Source organism: Lepus europaeus, chromosome 8 (assembly GCF_033115175.1).
Source record: "Lepus europaeus isolate LE1 chromosome 8, mLepTim1.pri, whole genome shotgun sequence".
NCBI lineage: Eukaryota > Metazoa > Chordata > Mammalia > Lagomorpha > Leporidae > Lepus > Lepus europaeus.
In genome coordinates, this window is record NC_084834.1 from 12,831,482 (window position 1) to 12,853,001 (window position 21,520).

At 42.4% G+C, this 21,520-nt stretch overlaps 1 protein-coding gene across 1 annotated transcript in view; it reads right to left on the reverse strand.

Annotated features, from left to right (window-relative positions):
• Window positions 1–21,520, reverse strand: part of LOC133765853 (annexin A10) — a 79,918-nt gene that overhangs the window by 34,029 nt on the left and 24,369 nt on the right. Inside the window, exons 2-3 of the mRNA XM_062199412.1 lie at window positions 12,000–12,081; window positions 4,168–4,262 (exon numbers count right to left, since the gene is read on the reverse strand). Of these exons, the coding sequence (XP_062055396.1) occupies window positions 4,168–4,262; window positions 12,000–12,081 (177 nt within the window). The remainder of the gene's footprint in view (window positions 1–4,167; window positions 4,263–11,999; window positions 12,082–21,520) is intronic.

A 21,520-nucleotide genomic window follows, 5' to 3' on the forward strand; every position in this document is an offset into this window, starting at 1 on the left:
ACCCCTGGCTGCAAGTATACTGACTTCAAGCATTGTCTGTGAGCAAGGTTTGCTGATTTATTGTATGACTACTGTATGACTTCCATAACTGCTGAATTAAATATTTAACTATTATTTGTGATTGCAAGCACTAGACAGGAAAAGAGCCACAGGTGAGGAGGTGCTCCTACCTTTGGGGCCCCACAACCCTAATGTTCAGTCTCGGTGATGGACGGCTTGCTGATTGGAGCCTCTGGCAGAGGAAGGCAACCTCCCAAAGGGGGCTCTTGTTGTTTAAGCTCGTTGCTTTCCTGATCCAATGTCCAGGTATATCACACTTGAAAAACGGCTGCTGCCTTGCTACTGGCCTCTTGTAGAAGCTGTTGCAAAATATGCCAATGAGCAGCCTTTCCAATGGCTTTGCAGCTGAGTCTGGGGATTCGTTTCTGCTGTGGCTGAGGCAGAGCTGTTGGTGCTACTCAGCAGCTCTGCACTCCTGTGAAATACCAAGTCACAAGCATTTATGGAGCACGCCTGTGTGCTTTGCTCAGCAGCCAAGAGCATTATTCTGTCAATCTCTTGACCATCCATGTTAACAGGAAATAAAAATATCCGTGATGAACATGGAAGATAATCTATACACTCTCACCCCAGAAAGGGGAAAGCAGCAAATGGAAAATGGGAGAAGTAACTGTGCATTCGAGAGGAGGGGGAGAACAAGAAAGCCTAGTGGAAGGTCAGGCAGATTCACCGGTAGTGGCTACATAAAGGCGTGAGGGAGAAGAGAAATCCAGATCGTCCATGAGTAGTTACCTTAGCTGCAGAGTGGATATAAGAGGGGCAAGCAGGTTGGTTTGGAGACCTACAAGTGGTTCCATTTGGCCACAGCTGAGTGTGGGAGGAGGGGAGGAGCGTTAAGATGGAGACCATAGGGGCTGGTGTTGTGGCACAGTTGCTTTGCCAGCACCCAGTATTGGATGCTGGTTTGAGTCCTGGCTGCCCTATTTCAGATCCAGCTCCCTGCTAATGCACCTAGAAAATCAGCAGAAGATGGTCCAAGTGCCTGGGCCCCTGCACCCATGTGGGAGACCTGGATGGAGCTCCAGGGTTCTGGCACTGACCTGGCCCAACATTGGTTGTTGGGGCCATTTAGGGAGTTAACCAGTGGATGGAAGATCTCTCTGGCTGTCTCTCTCTCTCTCTCTCTCTCTCTCTCTCTCTCTCTGTCACTCTGTGTTTCAAATAAATAAATAATCTTAAAAAAAAAAAAGATGGAGACCAGAAACAAAGCCAGCAAGGTTCTGTGTGCCCTGGGAAGGTATTTGGGTTCACTCCATGAACATCTGGCTATATCTGATGTGATTACTGGGATAAACACTCAGGGATTAAAGTGGGCAATGTGTTCTGTGAAAAGTTTAGACTTTGAGTCATTCTGGCTTCTTTGGATGGTGGACATGAGTGGGAAGGGCATGGGGGCAGCAGGGAAATTTGGCTTTGTGTGGGCACAGAAGAACAAAGGTCCAACTGAGGACTGTGTAAGTGAGGAAGAGAGAAATGTGAAGTGCAAAAGAATTTGCAGGGCATGGTAATTGGCTGTGTGACACGGTGTTTCAGAGGAAAGGGGCAGTGTGGTTCTGTGTCTTTCAGAGTGGGCAGTTTAGTCAGTCAGCCAAGATGTGCAGAAGTAGGGGCTATTCAGCAAAGTGAAGTCTTCACTCTGAGACCTCCTACAAGGAGTCTTTACAAAGTCATGGAAAACCACCATGCTTAGGGGAAAGCATTGGGGCATAGTGGGCTAAGATGCCGCCTGCGATTGTGGCATCCCATATGGGCACCGTTTCCAGCCCTGGCTGCTGCACTTCTGATCTAGCTCCTTGCTAATTTGCCTGGGAAGGCAGCAGAAGATGGCCCCAAGTGCTTGGGCCTCTACACTTACTTGGGAGATGTGGATGAACTCCTTAGCTTCCGCCTGACCCAGCCCTGGCTGTTGTGGCCATTTGGGGAGTGAACGGGTGGATGGAAGAGTCTCTCTATCCTCCCCATAGCTCTGACTTTGAATTAAATAAATAAATCTTTAAAGAAAAGAAGCCATGCTTGGGTTTCAAAACATTTTTGTGCCAAAAAAAGTGTCTTTTAAGTCTCTACCTATCTAACATCTGTCCATCCATCCATCTGAAGGGCAGAGAGTCAGAAACAGAAAGGGGAGGGTCATGTGGGAGGAGCACCTCCCACTTGGGTGGCAAGGGTCCTGACTACTTGAGCCATCACTGGCTGCCAGAAGTCAGAAGTGGAGCCAGGACTGGAATCCAGCACTATGATATGAGATGCCAGTGTCCCAACAGCTATTATAACCGTTGCAGCAAATACCTGCCCCTAGACATATCTTTCAATGCGCTTTTCCACAAACATTTTGAAGTAGCCTTGCATGTATAGTGGGAAGTGCTTAATTATAACATAACATTTTAAATGCAACTCATTTCTTAATTATTTTTTGTCATTACAATTTTGCAGCATTGGATAAAGTAATGCTTTAGTCTAAATTAACTTGTTATATCAAAACCAAAGAGGAATATAAACCTTTAGGGAGTTACTGAAAAATGACATCCCTTATAGCACTTTGTATAGAAACCGATTTAGATTACCCATCATGTAACTTTGACATTCTATCTCCAAAAACCTAGCCATGGTGTCATGGGAGCAGAAGCTCAGGGAAGAGTCTTATGTTAAAAAAAAAAAAAAAGTAGCTGTTCTCCTTTGAAAAAATTCAATTAATGTCACTGTTCGTAGTGGCTTTTTGGATTATTTATTCATTTTAAAATGGAGGGCTACCTTTTATCTCATGAACTTAATAAAATTAATGGAAAAATGGAATTGAAAGATAAGCTGGTTCTGCTGCAAAAGATTTCGAAATGCATGCATCGTTGTTTCCTAACATGCATTTCTGTGAACTTTTTTGAACATCCTCGTGTTATAGTTGTTCAAAGACTAAGGTTTGGAGATGGAGTTTTCGTGGACTGGCTCCAAAGAGGAAGTTTTATGATAGTGTTTCATCCAGAGTGCTCAGTTGACAACGTAATTGCTATTCCAGGCCCTGTGGGCCAGAAGAGTTTTGTTCTCAATCTGTGGATTAAATGCATAACAAAAGCAAGGGCTCTTTAATGGCTCCTGCTTTGAAATTAGAACGTGATTACTTTAAAAACACCACCAATGGTTTCATGGCCTTAAAACTATTTTTAAACTGCCATTCTTGGCCAGCGCCACAGCTCACTAGGCTAATCCTCTGCCTTGCGGTGCTGGCACACCGGGTTCTAGTCCCTGTCGGGGTGCCGGATTCTATCCTGGTTGCCCCTCTTCCAGGCCAGCTCTCTGCTGTGGCCAGGGAGTGCACTGGAGGATGGCCCAAGTGCTTGGGCTCTGTACCCCATGGGAGACCAGGAGAAGCACCTGGCTCCTGGCTTTGGATCAGCGCGGTGTGCTGCTGCGGCCATTGGAGGGTGAACCAGCTGCAAAAAGGTAGACCTTTCTCTCTGTCTCTCTCTCATTATCCACTCTGCCTGTCAACAAACAAACAAACAAACAAAACCTGCAATTCTTTTGTAATGGTCTCTCTAACCCCATGCTGTGGAGAAGAAAAGCCAGTGGAGAATTTGCTTTGGTGGAGAGGGAGGCGGGGGCCTGAGGAGAGTTGCAGGGCCAGTTGTTATTTTTTGACTTGGTGATCATTAGTTCTTTTTGTCGTTCCTGAAAGCGCCACACTGGGGCGTTCCCAGCACACTTTTAGTCTTAATGGACAAACCAGCAGCATAAGGTCACCAAACTCACTCTGGGCATGCTTGCGTGAGTTTTGGGAAAGAGCTGTGATCACTATGAGTGTGAGCACAGCACACACACACACACACATACACACACGAGGGCACTGCAGAAAGTCATGGGAAATGTGAATTATGAAAAAAAAATGCCTGGCTTTCAAAATTTCCTGTACCAACCCAAACTTAGCTTTTCATTTTTTTTTTCCCATGCAGTTTTGCAAGTGCGCCCGTGTACATTTCATGATACAGCTTAGGAATACAAACTATTTCTGACACACAGTGAGGTCTGAAATCTGTGATCTGCGAGAATGACAGGAAAAGGGGCATGCGGCCACGCCTCAGGAGCCCGCCCCAGCACAGGTCAAGGAAGAGGCCTCACCCGGCCATACATGCTCTGGTAGGCCTCCGCAATCATCAGTCTCTGGGCATTGCAGCGCTGAGTCAGGATGTCGATCAGCAGGTCTTTGTCACACTCTGGGAGGGAACAGTATTTGCAGATTAGTCAGGGTTTGGGAAGAACCCATTCTCTCAGGATCCAAACCGATATGCCAGCATTACTATCCCTGAAGGTGCATTCAAGCCAAGAAGAATTTTCACGCAGACCAGAAATTGCACAGCGACCCCACATGAAGCCCAGATTCTTCCTAACTCTCATTTTAGCACTGTTACTACAGCGGCAGCTCCCCACCCCTGAAAAAGACCTCACAGCAAACATTGGGAAAAAAGGAAATACTGGCTTTCTCCCACCACCTCTCCTGCCTCTGCCACCCGGCTCTCCAGCCCTCACGCTGATGCGGGTTTCAATGGCCAGTGCACAGAGACACGACTTGCAGCTGATATGCGTCAAGACAAAGCTTTCTGTTCCTGTGCAGAACCTCCAGAGGAGGCAGATGCCGTGGAGAAAGAGATTCTTCTGTTTCAAGGCAACTGTATGTCTCTGAGGGGTGGCGTGAACCCATCACCCTTCCGTTAAATTCTGTAGAGACCAAAGATCCCTGAAATTTAAAAGGTTTGATTGAGCTATGACAGATGCTAACTGAAATAAAAGCATTGGTCTTGGGAAAAGCTACCCAAGCCACCATCAGTGTGGCGGATACCACGTACACTGACTAAAGTGTCAGGTATTCTAGGAAACAAATTTTGGAAGGAGACAACATGAAACACTTGCTGGGAACCAGCAGTGGCTGGAGACAAGGGGATGGGACAATGCACAGTGGGCCAAGGCCTGAGCTAGGAGCACACATAAAGAACAGTGTTGGCTGCTTCCAGCTTGGTCAGTTCTGCGTGCAGGTGGCGTTGTCGCCTGACGGTTAACCTTCCACATACAGGCAAATCCTCTTTTTGTCTTGTCTTTGTTGGTTTAGCCCCAACCTGTCAGTTGGATATAACTCCTCTTATCTTTTCCTTCCAGCCTCCAGCCCATAACTTAATTTAAAACAACATCTCAGAAGTATTCTTCTATCACCTTGTATGAAATGTGGTTCCTCTGGCATCCTCCACTGCCTCCTGTGCACACTTTGTATGCATTTAGCCATAATTATAGTCATGTTAGGGAGACAGAGATGGGCTTAACTCTTCCCTCACGTCAGTGGAAATTTAGATAGATTTCTTGCTAACTTCACTTCCCTTTTTTTTTTTTTTAAGATTTTATTTATTTGAGAGGTAGAGTTGTAGACAGTGAGATGGAGAGACAGAGAGAAAGGTCTTCCTTTCATTGGTTCACTCCCCAAATGGCCACAACGGCTGGAGCTCTGCCTATCCCAAGCCAGGAACCAGGTGCTTCTTCCAGGTCTCCCATGTGGGTGCAGGGGCCCAAGCACTTGGGCCATCTTCTACTGTTTTCCCGTGCCACAGTAGAGAGAGCTGGACTGGAAGAGGAGCAGCTGGGACTGGTGCCCAAATGGGATGCCGGCGCCACAGGTGGAGGATTAACCTACTGCGCCCCGGCGCTGGGCCCCATCACTTCCCTTTCTTAATATAGGGCCTCACAACTGCAAATTATTTTTCTGCCCTTTAGAGATTTATATATTTTCCCAGGCTCTTTCCTGATTTACAACCCAGAGATGGCTCTGGATGCCATTCCTTTGACATATTATCACTCGGAACGATAAAAACTGCATATCTGATGTGTGTGTGAGGGCAGGAGCCTCACTTTGATAAATGCCAATTAGTCACAGTGACCTAATCACATTCACTGAGCCTCTGTGCCAACATCCTTTAGTACTTTTCCACTAGTTCCTCCTGGTACTCAAAACTGTCACTTTCTGTTTCAGAGGAATTGAGTTAAATCTTCTGTCTTGAAATGGTCTTGATCCCTATTGGACTAGTCTTGGATGAACTCTTTCTTGCTTATTTAATTCCTTTTGTTTGCAAGAAGAGATGTTTAACAATGAACCAAGAGGCTGGATGTGAAGCAAACCATCATTTCAAAATTAAAGCCATCCTGGATGGTGTTAGGGTCTTAGGAAGACTATGGGTCAGGTATCGACTATAGAACGAATGAGGGCAAGTGACTCGGGTTTATAGAGGTGCAGGGTGCCAAGGAGAAGTCAGGTAGAAAGGCGTCAGGTGGAGGTGCCAAGGAGAAGCAGGAGGCAGAGCTGGGTGTTTCATGCAGGTGGGAGAAATGATCTGAAAGTTGTAATAGGGAAGGAGGAAGATCTAGAATTAGCCCCAAAGACTGAAATTAGTGGCTTCTGAGAGAAGAGGCGTCGAGCCATGCGGTGTGGGGCTAGCCCAGTTATGACTCTGGACTCACAAGAAAACAAGTGGCTGGGGAGGAGTCTTTTATCAGCATGAGGGGGACTCCAAAATGAACGTATTTCTCACATTAGAATATTCTTCAATGACTTCCATTGCCTTGTGATTCTGCTATCGTCACAGTGATGCAATTACTATAGAATTCTCTTTTTTTGTTCCTGGCCTATTGAGATCCTCTACAACTGAGTTATTTTTCACTTTTGAAAGTTTTCACAGCAATTCTTCTTCATTTTTCCTTCCAGAGAATCTCAGAATAATTTTGTATGTTTATCTAAACTTTTATTAAAATTTAAAGTTAAAATAACTGTAAACTTTAAGAGTCAATTTTGAGAGTTGTCTTTGTGTCATCAGTGGTATATTTGCCAACTGATTGAAATTATTTTCTAAAAAACTTAGTAAAAAATTTGTAGATTTTACAAATGGCAATAAGTATTACTTGACTAAAATTATTCTTGCTTATATTTCTGCAGATATTTGAAGTTGTAGTATTTATTTTATTTCTCAACACATAATTGGTTAACTGAAGAAGTGATATTGAATTTATATTCACTTTATATCCAGAACAATTATTGAATTCTTTATAATTTTTAATAACTAATTATTTGGTTACCTTGGATTTCTAGTTAAATAAGCATCCTTTAAAAAGTTCATGGAGAATGGGACTTATAAAAAAACTATTCATGGATTTCATTATTTTTTGCAAAAAAGCAAACATCTGATTTCATTTTTAGTGAACTTTTTAAAGTATCCTTCCAGAATATTTTCTTCAAATAATACCAGCTTTGATTTTTTCTTTAGAATTTTTGTATATTTCCCTCTTTCTTTTCGCATTGTATTAGGACAGGGGTGCCTAGATAATTCTTATTTTCTGGTTTTAATGGAAACTTGGGGCATAATGAACCACAGCAGTTTGGTAGGCTTTCAAGTTGTGTAGTCAACTCTTGTTACTCCTGGTATTTATTCTCTGTAAAGTTGCCGTGAATATTGAATTACTGAAAGCTGCAGTTCTCTGGTTAGGAGATAGATATATTGGTCAAAACTGAAGTGCTGGACTGACATTGTGGTGCAGCAGGTTAAGCCACTGCCTGTGACACCCACATCTCTTATCTGAGTGCTGGTTCCAGTCCCGACTGCTCTGCTTCAGGTCCAGCTCCCTGCTAATGCACCTGGGAAAGCAGCTCTAGAAGGTGGCCCAAGTCCCTGGACCCCTGCCTCCCACCTGGGCGACCCAGGTAGATTCCAGGCTCCTGGCTTTGGTCTGAATCAGGACTGACTGTTGTGTCCATTTGAGAAGTGAATCAATGGATGGAGTCATTCTTTCTCTCTCTCTCTCTCACTCTTGCGCTCTCTTCCCCACATCCCTATCATTCTGCCTTTCGGTTTGATAAAATAAATATTTAAGAAAATCCTGAGTATAATTTGTATTATAGATTTGTTTGCCAATGTCCTTGGGAAGTAACCCTAATTCTAACGCTAACCCTAAACCTATTTAGGTTGGGGTTAGGGTTTCAGCATTGAAAACCTATTCTATATATTCTTTTCCTGTAGCGCCGAGGAGCTGTTTTAAACACTGTTCTGCTCCCCGTGATCTGCAGTTGTCTCCTCTGTCAGCCAGCACTACTCTCAGGAGAGAGCTGGCCACTCTGCTGCTTTCTCAATGTTCTGTTATTATCAGGTATCACCTGATGAACCCGCACAGCTGCTTTTTTCATCCTTTGCATCGCTTCACCCCATAGAGTGGATGTGGCTTGAACATTTTCCAGGCAGCCCCCTGTACACATCAACGGATGCTCTGTTCTTTCTGATGTGCTGTATTATTAATTTATTAACATAAAACTCCTGGCCAGCAACAGTGCAGCTCATGCTTATCTAGCACACCTATTTTCTCCAAATACTTCACTTTGCATTTGTGTACTTTTTTGTGTGTGTGCATAGGAAACCAATCAGTATTTTACCATTATTCTCAAGGCCATTTTTACTTTTTCAGAAATCTGAGGCTGCTGGTTTTTAAAAATACTTTATTTATTTGAAAGGCAGAGTTATGGGTCCTGGGGAGTAGGAGAGGGAGAGGGGGAGAGAGAGAGAGAGAAAGAGAGAGTGGAGAAAGAGAGAGACTCTTCCATTTGCTGGTTCACTCTGAATGGCTACAGCAGTTTCTTTCTTTCCTTTTTTTTTTTTTTTTTTTTTTTTTGCTTGGGGACATTTTAAATGGTAAAATCCCCAACAAACACTATCAAAATTGCAAAAACAATGGCACTTATAATAGACAACAAAAAGAACATATATTTAATGTATGAGTACTAAAAGAAGAAGGCATTATGTGAAATTCTATGATCTCTATTAGGATTATACATCCTAGTGATTCTGATTTTTTTTTCTTTCCGCACATGTCTGCAAAACACCATAAAAGCACTACAAGTATTGATTTTAGGGCTATAAACGATTTTAGCAAGTAGATATATTTGTAAATACAGAATCCATGAATAATGAGGATTGGCTGTATGGTAAGATAGTTAAAAGTTGTCTACCAGGAAATAAAATAGTCTTGAATAAAATGTCCAATACTTTTAAACAGCACTGGGTGGTCCGCGATCATTTAATTTTAAATGTAAAGGCACAGATAGGTAGGGAGAGCTATGCCCTGTGAATATAAACAGAAAGCTGGAGTGGCTGTGTTAACTTTGACAAAGACTTTAGAGCCAATAACTTTATTGTGGCTAAATTCCTATTAAGGTGAAGGAGTGAGATCTCCAGTGTGTATGCACCAAGCACGTGTTAAAGTCAGCCAGAAAAGGAGTGTGAAGGCTGACAGGTGCACCCGGTGGGGCGCCATCAGCAACCGACTGAGTCAGCAGAAAGGAAGTCAGTGAGGACACTGAACGGAGCAGCACTGTCAGTAAACCAGACGTCACGGATGCCTGTGGAGCAGTTCATGCAACAGCAGCCGAACACACGTGGACTGTTCACCACATTCTGGACCGTAAAATACACCTTCACAAACTGAAAGTAATGGAAACCATACAGCATGGGCTCTCAGAACACACTGAAGCAGAGCTAGAAATCTAAACAGAAAGAAAGCTGGAGACGCCCCAGAAGACGCGCAGACCAAACCGCAGACTTCTTAGTAACAAATGGAGCAATCGGAAGATCTCAAGAGAATTTAAAAGTTTTTCAATGAAAACACAGCTGATCAAAATTCTTGAGAAATAGTGAATACAATGCTCAGGGAATGTCTATCATACTGAGTTACGCATGTGCAATAAGAAAAAATAACTGAAATCAAGACTCTAATCTTCTACCATAGAAAACTGCACAAGGAAGAACAAGTTAAACAGAAGAAAAGAAATAAAAAGTGGAGCATAAATCAATAGAATTACTGTAGGAAGTCAACAACAAAAATCTGATTCTTTGAGATGATCAATAAACCCTATAAGGCTGTAGCCAGAGAGACAAAAATACCAACATCAGAAATGAAAGAGAGTCCATTACTCATGCAGGGAAAAACACAATCTGAATAGATCTACGTATATCCATTAAAGAAATTCAATAATTAATTCAATAATTAATACCATTCCACAGCAGAAATCACCAGGCTCAGATGGGTTCGCTGGTGAATTTATCCAATTTCTTTTTTTTTTTTTTTTGACAGGCAGAGTGGACAGTGAGAGAGAGAGACAGAGAGAAAGGTCTTCCTTTGCCGTTGGTTCACCCTCTAATGGCCGCCGCAGTAGCGCGCTGCGGCCGGCGCACCGCGCTGTTCCGATGGCAGGAGCCAGGTGCTTATCCTGGTCTCCCATGGGGTGCAGAGCCCAAACACTTGGGCCATCCTCCACTGCACTCCCTGGCCACAGCAGAGAGCTGGCCTGGAAGAGGGGCAACCGAACCGGGACAGGATCGGTGCCCCGACCGGGACTAGAACCCGGTGTGCCGGCGCCGCAGGAGGAGGATTAGCCTAGTGAGCCGCGGCACCGGCCATACAAACATTTCTTTTATGTTGTCTATGTTTATCTTTGGGCACACCAAAAATTTTCTTTACACAGTTTTCTTTTTTTAAAGGATGATACATGGATGTTTAATACCTCCATATTATTTCTTAAAGATTAAATCTTTCGGGGCTCGTGCTGTGGCACAGTGGGTTAAGGCTCCAGCCTGCAGTGCCAGCATCCCATATGGGTGCCAGTTTGAGTCCCAGCTGCTCCATTTCTGATCCAGCTCTCTGCTATGGCCCAGGAAAGCAGTAGAAGATGGCCCAAGTCCTTGGGCCCCTGCACCCACGTGGGAGACCAGGAAGAAGCTCCTGGTATTGGATCAGCTCAGCTCTGGCTGTTGTGGTCATTAGGAGAGAGAACCAGCAGAATGGAAGACCTCTCTCTCTCTGGCTCTACCTTTCTCTGTAACTCTTTCAAATAAGTAAAATAATTCATTAAAAAATAAAAGAAATATTTTAAAAAAAGAATCCCAACTTTTTTCTTCTTCCTTTTTCTTTAAAAAATTGCGAATTTTTCATATTTTTAAAAGGTGTATTTTTCTTCATTTGAAAGAGTAACAGAGACAGGGAGAGACAGAGAAGGAGATCTTCCATCTGCTCATTCACTCCCCAGATGGCTGCAACAGCTAGGACTGGTCTGGGCTGAAGCCAGGAGCCTGGGACTCCATCTGGGTCTCCCAGGTGGGTGGTGGGGGCCTAAGCACTTGAGCCGTCTTCCTCTGCTCTCCCAGGTGTGTTCGCAGGGAGCTGGCACAGAAGCACAGCAACTGGGACTTGACTTGGCTCTTGTAGAAGCAGTAGCTTAGCCCTCTGTGTCACAGTGCCGGCCCCTCCTTTCTTCTCTCTAAGTCCCTTTTATAAACTATTAGTCTCATTCATTGAGCATCCATTTATTAAACACCTGTAGCCAAACTCCAGTGTCTAGGAAGTCGCAGTCCAGCAGTCGGGAGAGAAAACTCAATAACCATGCAAATGAGATAGTGGAAGCCAGGGCCTGGTTGAGTTTGGAGGGCTCAGAGAGAAAGTCTGACAGAGGAAGGCTCATTTTTCACAGAGTGTTGCAGGAAGAGAATTTGGATAAAAACTAGGAGAAATCATTGTCCAGGTAGGGGGATGATTTGGGCTAACAGAGATATGAACAAACGGAGCCCTTTGGCAAAATAGGAAGGCATCTGATTTGACTGAAGTAGAAATGAAACAGGGCAGGCAGCAAACCAAGGCAGAGGCCAAGAAGGGTGCTCCGTCCAGAGTCCGTGGTGGTTAGTAGTTAGCGGTGAGGCTCTGGAGGGTTTCGGACAAACATGCTGAGCTCAGATCTGTCCATTGCTGTTGTCCATTTTGGTGATTTTTCTTGTCATTCTGCTTGTTTGCCTCATTAAAACAAATATGCTATTTTACAAACACAGGAGAGTCTTAAAACAAGGGGAAGCCAAAAAACATTTTAGTAAAATGATTAGACTTACCAAATTCCTGGAGTGCTCCCCCCAGCATTTGGGCATCCATCATGGGGTTGAAGTTAGGAGCTGGGAAGATGGTCCCTTGCACCTGGTGGGAGAGTCCATAAGAAAGTGAGTGTGATAAGTTGCATGAAAGGTTTCAACATTTTTTTTTTGCCAGATAAATAACAGTGGAAATCTACTCTTTTTAAAATTTTTAAAAAAAATTTATTTAAGTTATACAAGTTTCATGAATGTCATAGATACAGAAAACCTATTCTTTTTAATTAAACATTTAAAAATATTTTGACTTGTATTTTAAAAGCAGAGAGGCAGGAGAACTCATAAGTTTATCCTCCAAATGCCTGCAACATCCAGGATTGGGCCAGGCAGCAGCTGGAAAGTTGGAACTAAATTCGAGCCTCTCATGTGGATGGCAGGAATCCAAGTACCTGACCCCATTACCTGCTGCCTCCCAGAGCATATTGGCTTGAATCTGGATTGGGAGTGGAAGAACCAGGACTCAAACCAGGCCCTCAGGTATGGAATGCAGGTGTTCAAATGAAGTTTTAACCAATGTGCCAAACACCAGTCCCTTATTTGTTTTAATTAAGACACACACAAGTCTATTCAATGAAAGCCCTAATTATATGTTAGTTGTAGACAGCTAATTTGGTTGTGTTTATTTTACCTATTGGCTTTCATAATGTTGACATCTACTATTTTAGACAAGAAACTGATGCACCCAAAACCAAGAGTAGAAAAATATAGGAAACAAATGAAAAATACTTGTCTTGTTAACAGCAAGAATCATTTTCTTAGGAATTGGAGAGTACTTCACAGAAAGTGAAAAGGAAGCTTTTGGGGGGAGAGTTCATGCCATTTACACAAATTATAAGCAGTGCAGCCTTTTTTGCACATAAAGCACCCTAAAATCACATTAGGGGAAATTGAAAATGTTTGAATTTGGGTTATGAGAGTTATACACATGTGGGTCATCTAGGTGGGCAGGGTTATTTAGCTTGCACTCATAGCTGCAGGGGCAAACCAAAACCAGAGTGACAGGCCCTGGGAATTCTCCCTCTTGCCAGCAATAAAATGGCAGAGAAGTGAGGGCAGGCTTTGGGTCCACATGGCCCATTTATTTTAGACAGAGCTGGCCCAGGCTGGGCACCATAGGATCACAGACAGACCAGGAGAGCTTTCAGCAAAAAATGTGTTATGAAGAAAGGCAGCTCTCCCGGATGTTGTCAGCATAACCAGAATCGTTGTGAAAAAAAATATGCCTTCCCATAGCAAATGAACCCAGGAGGCCGTGAGAAGGGCTCATTCGCCATGCTGTTCAGCAATATCATCTTAGCTGGAGACAAAGCTTTCAAACAGTAGAAGGTTGGTTAATTAACGAGAAAGGACTAGACCATGATTTCTACTTAAACATACACACGCCAATACCCAAGTGCTCACGGGAGGATTAAGAACAGTGTTCGCTAGCTCAGAATTCAACTCATTTTGAACTCGATTTCACTGATGCTAAGAAACATGGAGTTCGCTATTTGAAGGAGGCCAAAAGCCTCATGATGATTGTGAGATGGCCATGTTTTCATATTTAGAAGTACAACGGTGTTAGTGGAGTGAACTCTTAAATGCCTGTTTGGAAAGGTACATGTAATTAAGGGAAAAGCACAGTCTGTATCTTACAGAGTTCAAGTACATTCATGTACAAGTGCTCCTGAATCCCATGACAAAGCTAATCTGCCTTGAGCTCTTCTCTCACTAACATCCTCGCACTCACGACGTTGTTGTTTGTAGTTAGTACCTTATATTTTCCCAGTTTGGTACCTGTTCCTCAAATTGGGACAGATTGTATCATTTTATAATGCATTGTTGTGCCAAGTAATTGTTCTAGGGCTTCATTCTTTTATCTTTCAAATTATATTTTATGTTCTTTGTCTGCATAAGTTGTGTCAGAACTTGACCAAGATTGTCTGTGTACTGAATGTTCTTTTTAAACTATTCCAATTTATTAGTGATGTCACTTGTATTAAATGGTTGATTTAAAAATCATTTAGTGAAATTTTTGGCTGAATAAACTGGCTTTACATATGATCTAATAGAAGTTTAAAAAAATTTCTTTTGCAAATACAGAGCATATATGAATTAAGTAGATTTTTTCCATCATTATATTTATCATATTGGATAAGCAATAATAAGTAAATAAGAGAGAGAAAAATTAGCCTGAAAAATAAGGTTGGTGAAGAGCTTTTCATAGTTGACAGAGCAGAAATTTCTTCCTTATGGGTGTGTGAACAAGCAAGTGATCTGGAAAGTGAGGGCACAGGCATGATTTGCTCGTTGTATATTGAGTAGAACATAGAGTTGTGGGTGGCAGGTACAAGATTACTACGGGATGTTAAAAGTCTTAAGCAGGATATTGATAGCTGATTTGAGTTCCAGTGAAAGAAAAAAAAAACAGTGCAGTTGGCAGGGCGACTCGTTGAGAGTCCCAGCTGACATGTAGTGCGGACCTGGACCCAGGCAAACAGTGCGTGCTCCAGGAACGCAGCTGCTCCGCTAACAGCATCTGATCTGACCTGCTGGTTTTCACAGTTTAACTTACCCAGTGAAACTGAGAGAACCACAGACGGTTGCTTCAGGTGTGTATTCAGAATGTAACACCGCTAAAGCAGCGCCCTTTCCATGAAAAGGTCTTATGTTTTTGTGGTCATAGGGCCAAGTGGAAAATTTGAAAAACAAGTACACTGTTCAGCATGACAGTGAAAAATACTATGTGTGTGTGTATGCGAAGATTTTATTTTCCTTGATTTGAAAATGGACAGGGTTGGAAGTAGTATCACTCATCTAAGGCAAAGTAGGATCTAATGCCTGTCGTTTCAATTTGAATTCTTATTTATTTATTTAATTTATATAAGGTGAACAGATTTCATGTATTTCTTATATATGGATTTAGGAGCTTAGTGATACTTCCCACCCTATTCTCCCTCCTGCCCATGCTCCCACCTTCTCTCTTCCTTCCTTTCTTATAATTCCTTTTGATTTTTGCAATGACATTTTCAGTTTATTTTATAATTGTAAGCTTAACTCTCTACTAAATAAAGAATTCAACAAGTAGTAAGAAGGAAAAAAACACACTGTTCATTCACAGTAGAGACAAGGACTGTAAGCAATAATTCTCAAAATGTCCATTTTGCTTTATATACATTACATTTTTTATGTTACGCTATTAGCACAGACCAGGTAAACATATGATATTTGTCTTTTTGGGACTGGCTTATTTCACTAAGTATAATGGTTTCCAGTTGCATCCATTTTGTTGCAAAAGACAGGAGTTGATTCTTTGTTATGGCTGAGTAGTATTCCATAGTGTATATATACCACAATTTCTATATCTAGTCATCGGTTGATGGACATCTGGATTGATTCCATATCATACCTATTGTGACTATAAATGTAATCCAAATACAAGTTTTGCTCCTAGTCATATATAAATTGGAGTTTTGATAGAAGAATAAATAGTCCATTTTTAGCAAACTGAATCAACTACCACATAATCTAACTGTGCAAAACAGTAGGAATGATTTGGATGTGTAACATTGCTTTCTTCTGAGAAGCCACCGCTCCCTGGCAGTGGAGTGGTATAGCAGCTAAGCAAGCTGATCCAGTGGTCGACTCCCCACAGAGACACCAACATGAGCAGCGATTCACACTCAATTCAACTTCACAAGAGCTAAGGAAGCCAACTGAGAGACCGCAGGGCCTGGTTTGCACATAATAGTGAGCAAAGAGCCACTAAGGAAGTCAGGAAGGAAAGAGCTGACACGGTGCCTCTTCCCCAGTTCTATGAAACATAGCTCCAAGTCTCTCACCTGGGGGAAGGAAAGGAAGTTAAGTATACCCCTTAGACTTGAAACCCAGTGCTGGAGACAGCCTATGGCCTGTGCCTCAAGACTCACACATGAATTCCGAGCCTTTGGACCTCCATAGCCAGGCTGGCAAAGGAGTGACTACCTGTATCACCTCTCCCCCAGCCTCCAGCAGACAGTGGAACAAGAGTCCAGTCACCACCAAAGAGTAGGGAATGAAAGGAAGCTTAGGGCTTTGCTTTTTTTTTTTTTAGATTTATTTTTTTATTTTTATTTGAAAGAGTTAGGAGAGAGAGGGAGAGAGAAGGAGAAAAGAAGAGAGAGAAAGGATCTTCCAGTTGTTGGTTCACTCCCCAAATGGCCACAATGGCTGGGGCTGGGCCAGGCTGAAGTCAGGAGCCAGGAGCATCTTCCAGGTCTCCCAAGCACTTAGGCCATCCTCTGCCGCTTTCCCAGGCACATTAGCAGGAGCTGGATAGGAAGTGGAGCAGCTGGGACATGGACTGGCACTCATATAGGATGCTGTGTTGCAGGTGGCAACTTAACCAACTATGCCACAATGCTGCCCCAGGGCTTTGCCTTGAAGCTCAGTGCTGGCCCTACTATGATGAGACCTGGCACTAGATAAAGCTCAAAGGCCTCTGTCCCTGGGACCATGCTCACGGTCACAGCATGTAGGTCTGCCCTGGTGTCAGGTGAGATCTGGAACAGGCTCATTTCTGCCCTTAACACCACCCAGCATTGAGGAGACATGGTGTCTAACCTGACACCATGCAGTGCTGGGAGATTCAGAGTTCTACATGTGATGCAATTTAGTGCCAGCCTGGGTGGCCAAGGGGCTGCCCCACCAAACTATCCCCAACTGTGGGCAGAGAGAAAGCAGCAAGACTCCAGCAGCTGGGAAGTAGGGCACCAAAGTGAACACAAGATTGTATCTTGGAAATGGTATAAGCACTGGGCAGATACCAATTGTCCTTGTCCTAGGCCAGTGCCTATAAACAGAGCCCTGGACCCACCTGGATCCTGGTGGATACTTGTGGCAGTAGCAAAATGAGACATATACCCCCGTCAGCATCAGCTGTGGTTGGTTGCCATAGCCTTGGGCTGCAAGCCCACCGTAGCTGCAAAGAACCCTATGGGAAAGTGGGCTTCGGCCCTGCTCCATGTGTACTGGTCTCAGCAGGCTGTGGGCTCCAGGTGTGAAGTAGTATCAGGGCACAGGCAGCCCCAGGATTTGTCACTCCTTCCTTAACCTCAAGCAATATAACACTGAAAAAAATAATTGTCTGCATGGGGGAAGAAAAAGAAGACAAGTCCTGAAACATTTCATAGAAACCTAGTGCTGACACTATGGAGATTCATGTGTCCCTGCCGGACTTTAGGCTTGGTGGTACCATGACTCTAGCCATGCCCTTGGCAATGTGGGGTCTTGAGTGGCTCCTCCAGGACTCCAGGCCAGTGCTTCCAAATCTCAGCCATAGTGGACTAAGAACCAGTGCTCTTGCAGCCGTGGCTTCTGCCCCACAGACTACTACCAAGACCCACACATCCCTGTGGAGACTGAGAAGAGCAGCCATGCCCCCAGTGCTCTGCCGACAATTGCTGTGAAAGATTTAGGGAGACTATACCACAGCATCCAACTGGAGATGAAGCCAAAATAGCCCACAAAACAACACCTGAAGACCCATATTCAGGAAAAAGTCTTTTACAAAGAAAGCCGCTCAAAAATGATAGAAAAAATTGATCTGACACATGTGCAGATATTGACAGACACAGGAAGATGCAAGGCAGTATTACTTCTTAGGGGAATACAGTAATGTTTCATAAACAGACTAAAGAAAAGGAGGTTGATGAGTCAAAAGCATGATTAAAAGGATACTCATGGAGATACAAGAGAATACATACAGACATTGAACAGAATCAGCAAAGCAGTGAATGATATGAATGAGAAATCTAGTGAAGTGATAAATCTTGAAAAAGAACCCAGCAGAAATCTTGGAAATGAACAACTTAGTAAGTAAATAAAAATACAAATGAAACCTCAATGAAAAACTAGTTCAGACAGAAGAAATATTTGAAACTTGAAGACCTGTCTTTTGAAATACCACAATCAGAAAAAAAGACAAAAAAATGAATTTCACTGAGAGCTTTGGGACATCATTAAATGAACAAATGCTTAGATTATGGGACTCCAAGAGGGAGTAGAGGCGTAGAAAACATAGTCAATGAAATAATAACTGGAAAGTTCTCCAATCTTGACAAAGATTTAGAATCTTAGAAGGTTCTTGAGACCCCAAATAGACATGACTAGAAAACATTCTCGCCACAAGACATCATAGTCAAATTCTTAAAAGTACAGCACAAAGAGAATTCTGAAATCCACAAGAGAAGGGCATCAAGTCACACTTAAGGGGAGCAGTAGAAAAGCAGCATGGTAGGTAGCAGGAACTTCACAGACCAGTAGGGAATGGAGTTTCATACCCCAAGGTTAAGGAAAATCAACCTGCCAACCAAGACTGACATACTCAGAAAAGCCATCCTTCATAAATAGAGGAGGAATAAAGGCTTTCTAAGGCAAGCAAAAAACATCACCACCTGCCAGCCTTATGGTAGATGCTTAAGGGACTTCTACAAATAGAAGCAAAATAAAGGTAACTACCATCATGAAAAGACATACAAATTTAAAATACACTAGAGAAAGGGTAAAGGATATTCAACATGAGCAGAAGAAACATCAGAGTCATATCCTTGAATGTAAATAGACTAAATTGCCAAACTATAAGAGATAGACTGGGGCTAGCTTTGAGGCACAGCAGGTTAAGCTGCTGCCTGCAGTGCAGGCATTCTCTATGGGCACCGGTTCGAATCCTGGTGCTCCACTTCCTATCCAGCTCCCTGAAAATAGGCCTAGGAATACAATAGAAGACAGTCCACATGTTCGGGCTCCTGCGTCCACGTGGGAGACCTGGAAGAATCTCCTGGTTCCTGGCTTCAGTCTGGCCCAGCCCCAGCCATTGTGGCCATTTGGGGAGTGAACCAGCAGATGGAAGAGCTCTCTCTCCATCTCTCCTTCTCTCTGTAACTCTGCCTTTCAAATACATAAATAAAATAAATCTTAAAAAAATTTAATAGAAAAACCAGACTGGCTGAAAGGATTAAAAAAGAAGACTCAATGACACTTTGCCTGAAAGAAACTGATCTCACCAATAAAGATATGCAGACAGAAAATAAAAGGAGAGCAAAAGATAGCCCATGTAAATGGATAACAAAAGTTAGTAGGAGTAGCTACACTTTTATTAGACAAAATAGACAAAAACTATAAAAACAGGTAAAGAAGGTCACTATGTAATGAAAAATGGATCAATCTAGCAAGAAAATACTACGGTTGTAACGTCCAAATGTCCCTTGGCAGAATGTGCCCCCACCCCCCACCCCCCAACTGTTAGATTCATCAGGAAAAGAAGACAGAAGACTCAAATCTGAGAAGTAGATCAGAGAAGAAAAAGGTGATATTACAACGGATACCGCAGAAATACGAAGGTCATTGGGACAAATATTAAATACATCAACAAACTTCAAAACCTAGAATATATGAACAAATTTCTGGATGCGTATAACTTACCAAAACTGAACTATGACTACACAGAAAACCTGAATGGACTACCAGTGAGTAACGACATTCAATCAATAATAAAAGACTTCCAGTGCAGAAAAGCCCAGGACCAGAAGGCCTCACTATGAAAGAACTTTTAAGGAAGAACTAGCACCAGTTCTTCTCACATTTTTGAAAAGGTGGAACTCTTCCAAACTCATTCTATGAGGCCAGCATTACCTGGATTTCAAGACCAGACAAGGATACAACAGAAGAAAATTACAGCCCAATCTCTCTGATGAACACAGATGCAAAGATTTTCAACAAAACAGTAGCAGGTTGGATCCAACAACACATGAAGCAATCAATCGCCCTGGCCGGGTGGAATTTACCCCTGGGATGCAGATGATGCAATATACATGAATCCATTAGCATGATACATCACACTAACATAATGAATGTGGGAAAGCTGAGGACGTTTTCTCTAAGATCTGGAATTGGACAAGGATAGCCACTCCCACTGTCCTTATTCAGTATGGCACTAGAAGTTTTAGCTAGAGCCACTAGACATGATAAACAAACAAAGGCATACAAATAGGAAAGAAGTAAAAATTTTGTAGATAATGTATATGACCAAGAGACTGCTAGAACTGATCAACAAATTCAGTAAAATTGCCAGACAATAAATTGACACAAGAGTCAGTAACATTTTTATATTCTAATAATAATAATACACCAGTAATAATAAGCCAGGGTTGCTTTCCAATTACAGGAAGGCACACTTCAGATTTTTCAAGTACTTTTTTTTTTTAAAAGATGTATCCATCTATTTATTTGAAAGGCAGAAAGAGAAAGAGAGAGAGAGAGATTGAGATCTTCCATCTGCTGGTTCACTCCCTAAAGGTTGCAAACAGCTGCAGCTGGGCTGTGTTGAAGCCAGGAACCTGGAACTCCATCCGGGTCCCCCAGGTGCTCCCAGCCACCATGCTATGCCACAATGCTAGTCCCTTCCTGACTCTTCTTATAAGTGTCTAAGAGGTTGTACCTTGTTTCCTGAGATCGTTTTATAGGCTGACACTCTCACACTCTTTGCTATTTCCATCTCTTCGTCCTCATCACAAATATAAATAGTACTAAATGCTTGGAACTAAGAGGAGAACAAAAGATCTGTGCGTTAGTCTTTTATATGAAGGACAATACATGTATCAGTAGAAACAATAGGTAAAAATATAGCTATCAATGATTGAATATAAAACAATCATTATAGAAATATTTCCAACTTACAGAGTTGCTATGATCTTTGTTGCATAAAATATTGTTCTTTGTTACCCAGATAATTTAGAATTAATGTTATAAAATATAAGTGCAGAAAGACAGGAATAACAACTTTTGCTTCTTGACATTTTTTCTTACTCCAAATCAAGAATGAATATGCCATGCAGGTATCCTTACACATTTCAGCAATACTTTCAGAATTGGTTCCTTCCCAGTTAAAAACATATACACATACATAGTTTTCCTTTTAAGCAATTCTCTGAAATTCTTCCACATCATGAAATCGCATTGAAGGAGAAACCCCCTACAGTACAGAATATATTTTAGGAGGCTTTAAACACCCTCAGCCAGGTTCTCAATAATTTAGGCAATAACTACCCATTCACTCCCATGACTGATTAGGAAAGGGAACAACAGTGGTTCTCCCTGGAATCCCCACTGCTCTGAGAGAGCAATCACATTACAGTCACCCTCCCTCGGCTTGGTCTAAAGGATTTTTCAGGCGCTGAGAACAAGGCATAAATCAAAGTGAGTAAGAACCTGCAGCGTTCAGATAGCTTCCTCCCCACTCGGACACCTCTCGCCATGAGGCTGATCATCTCAGCCAGAAAAGAGGGAATGCATATGACTTTAAAAAATTGTTATTTCTTTATTTTCATTTTATTTGAAATGGAGAAAGAGGGAAGGAGAGAGTGAGGGGTGGATATGTATATATGTATATATATGTATATATATGTATATATATGTATATATATGTATATATGTATATATATGTATATATGTATATATATGTATATATG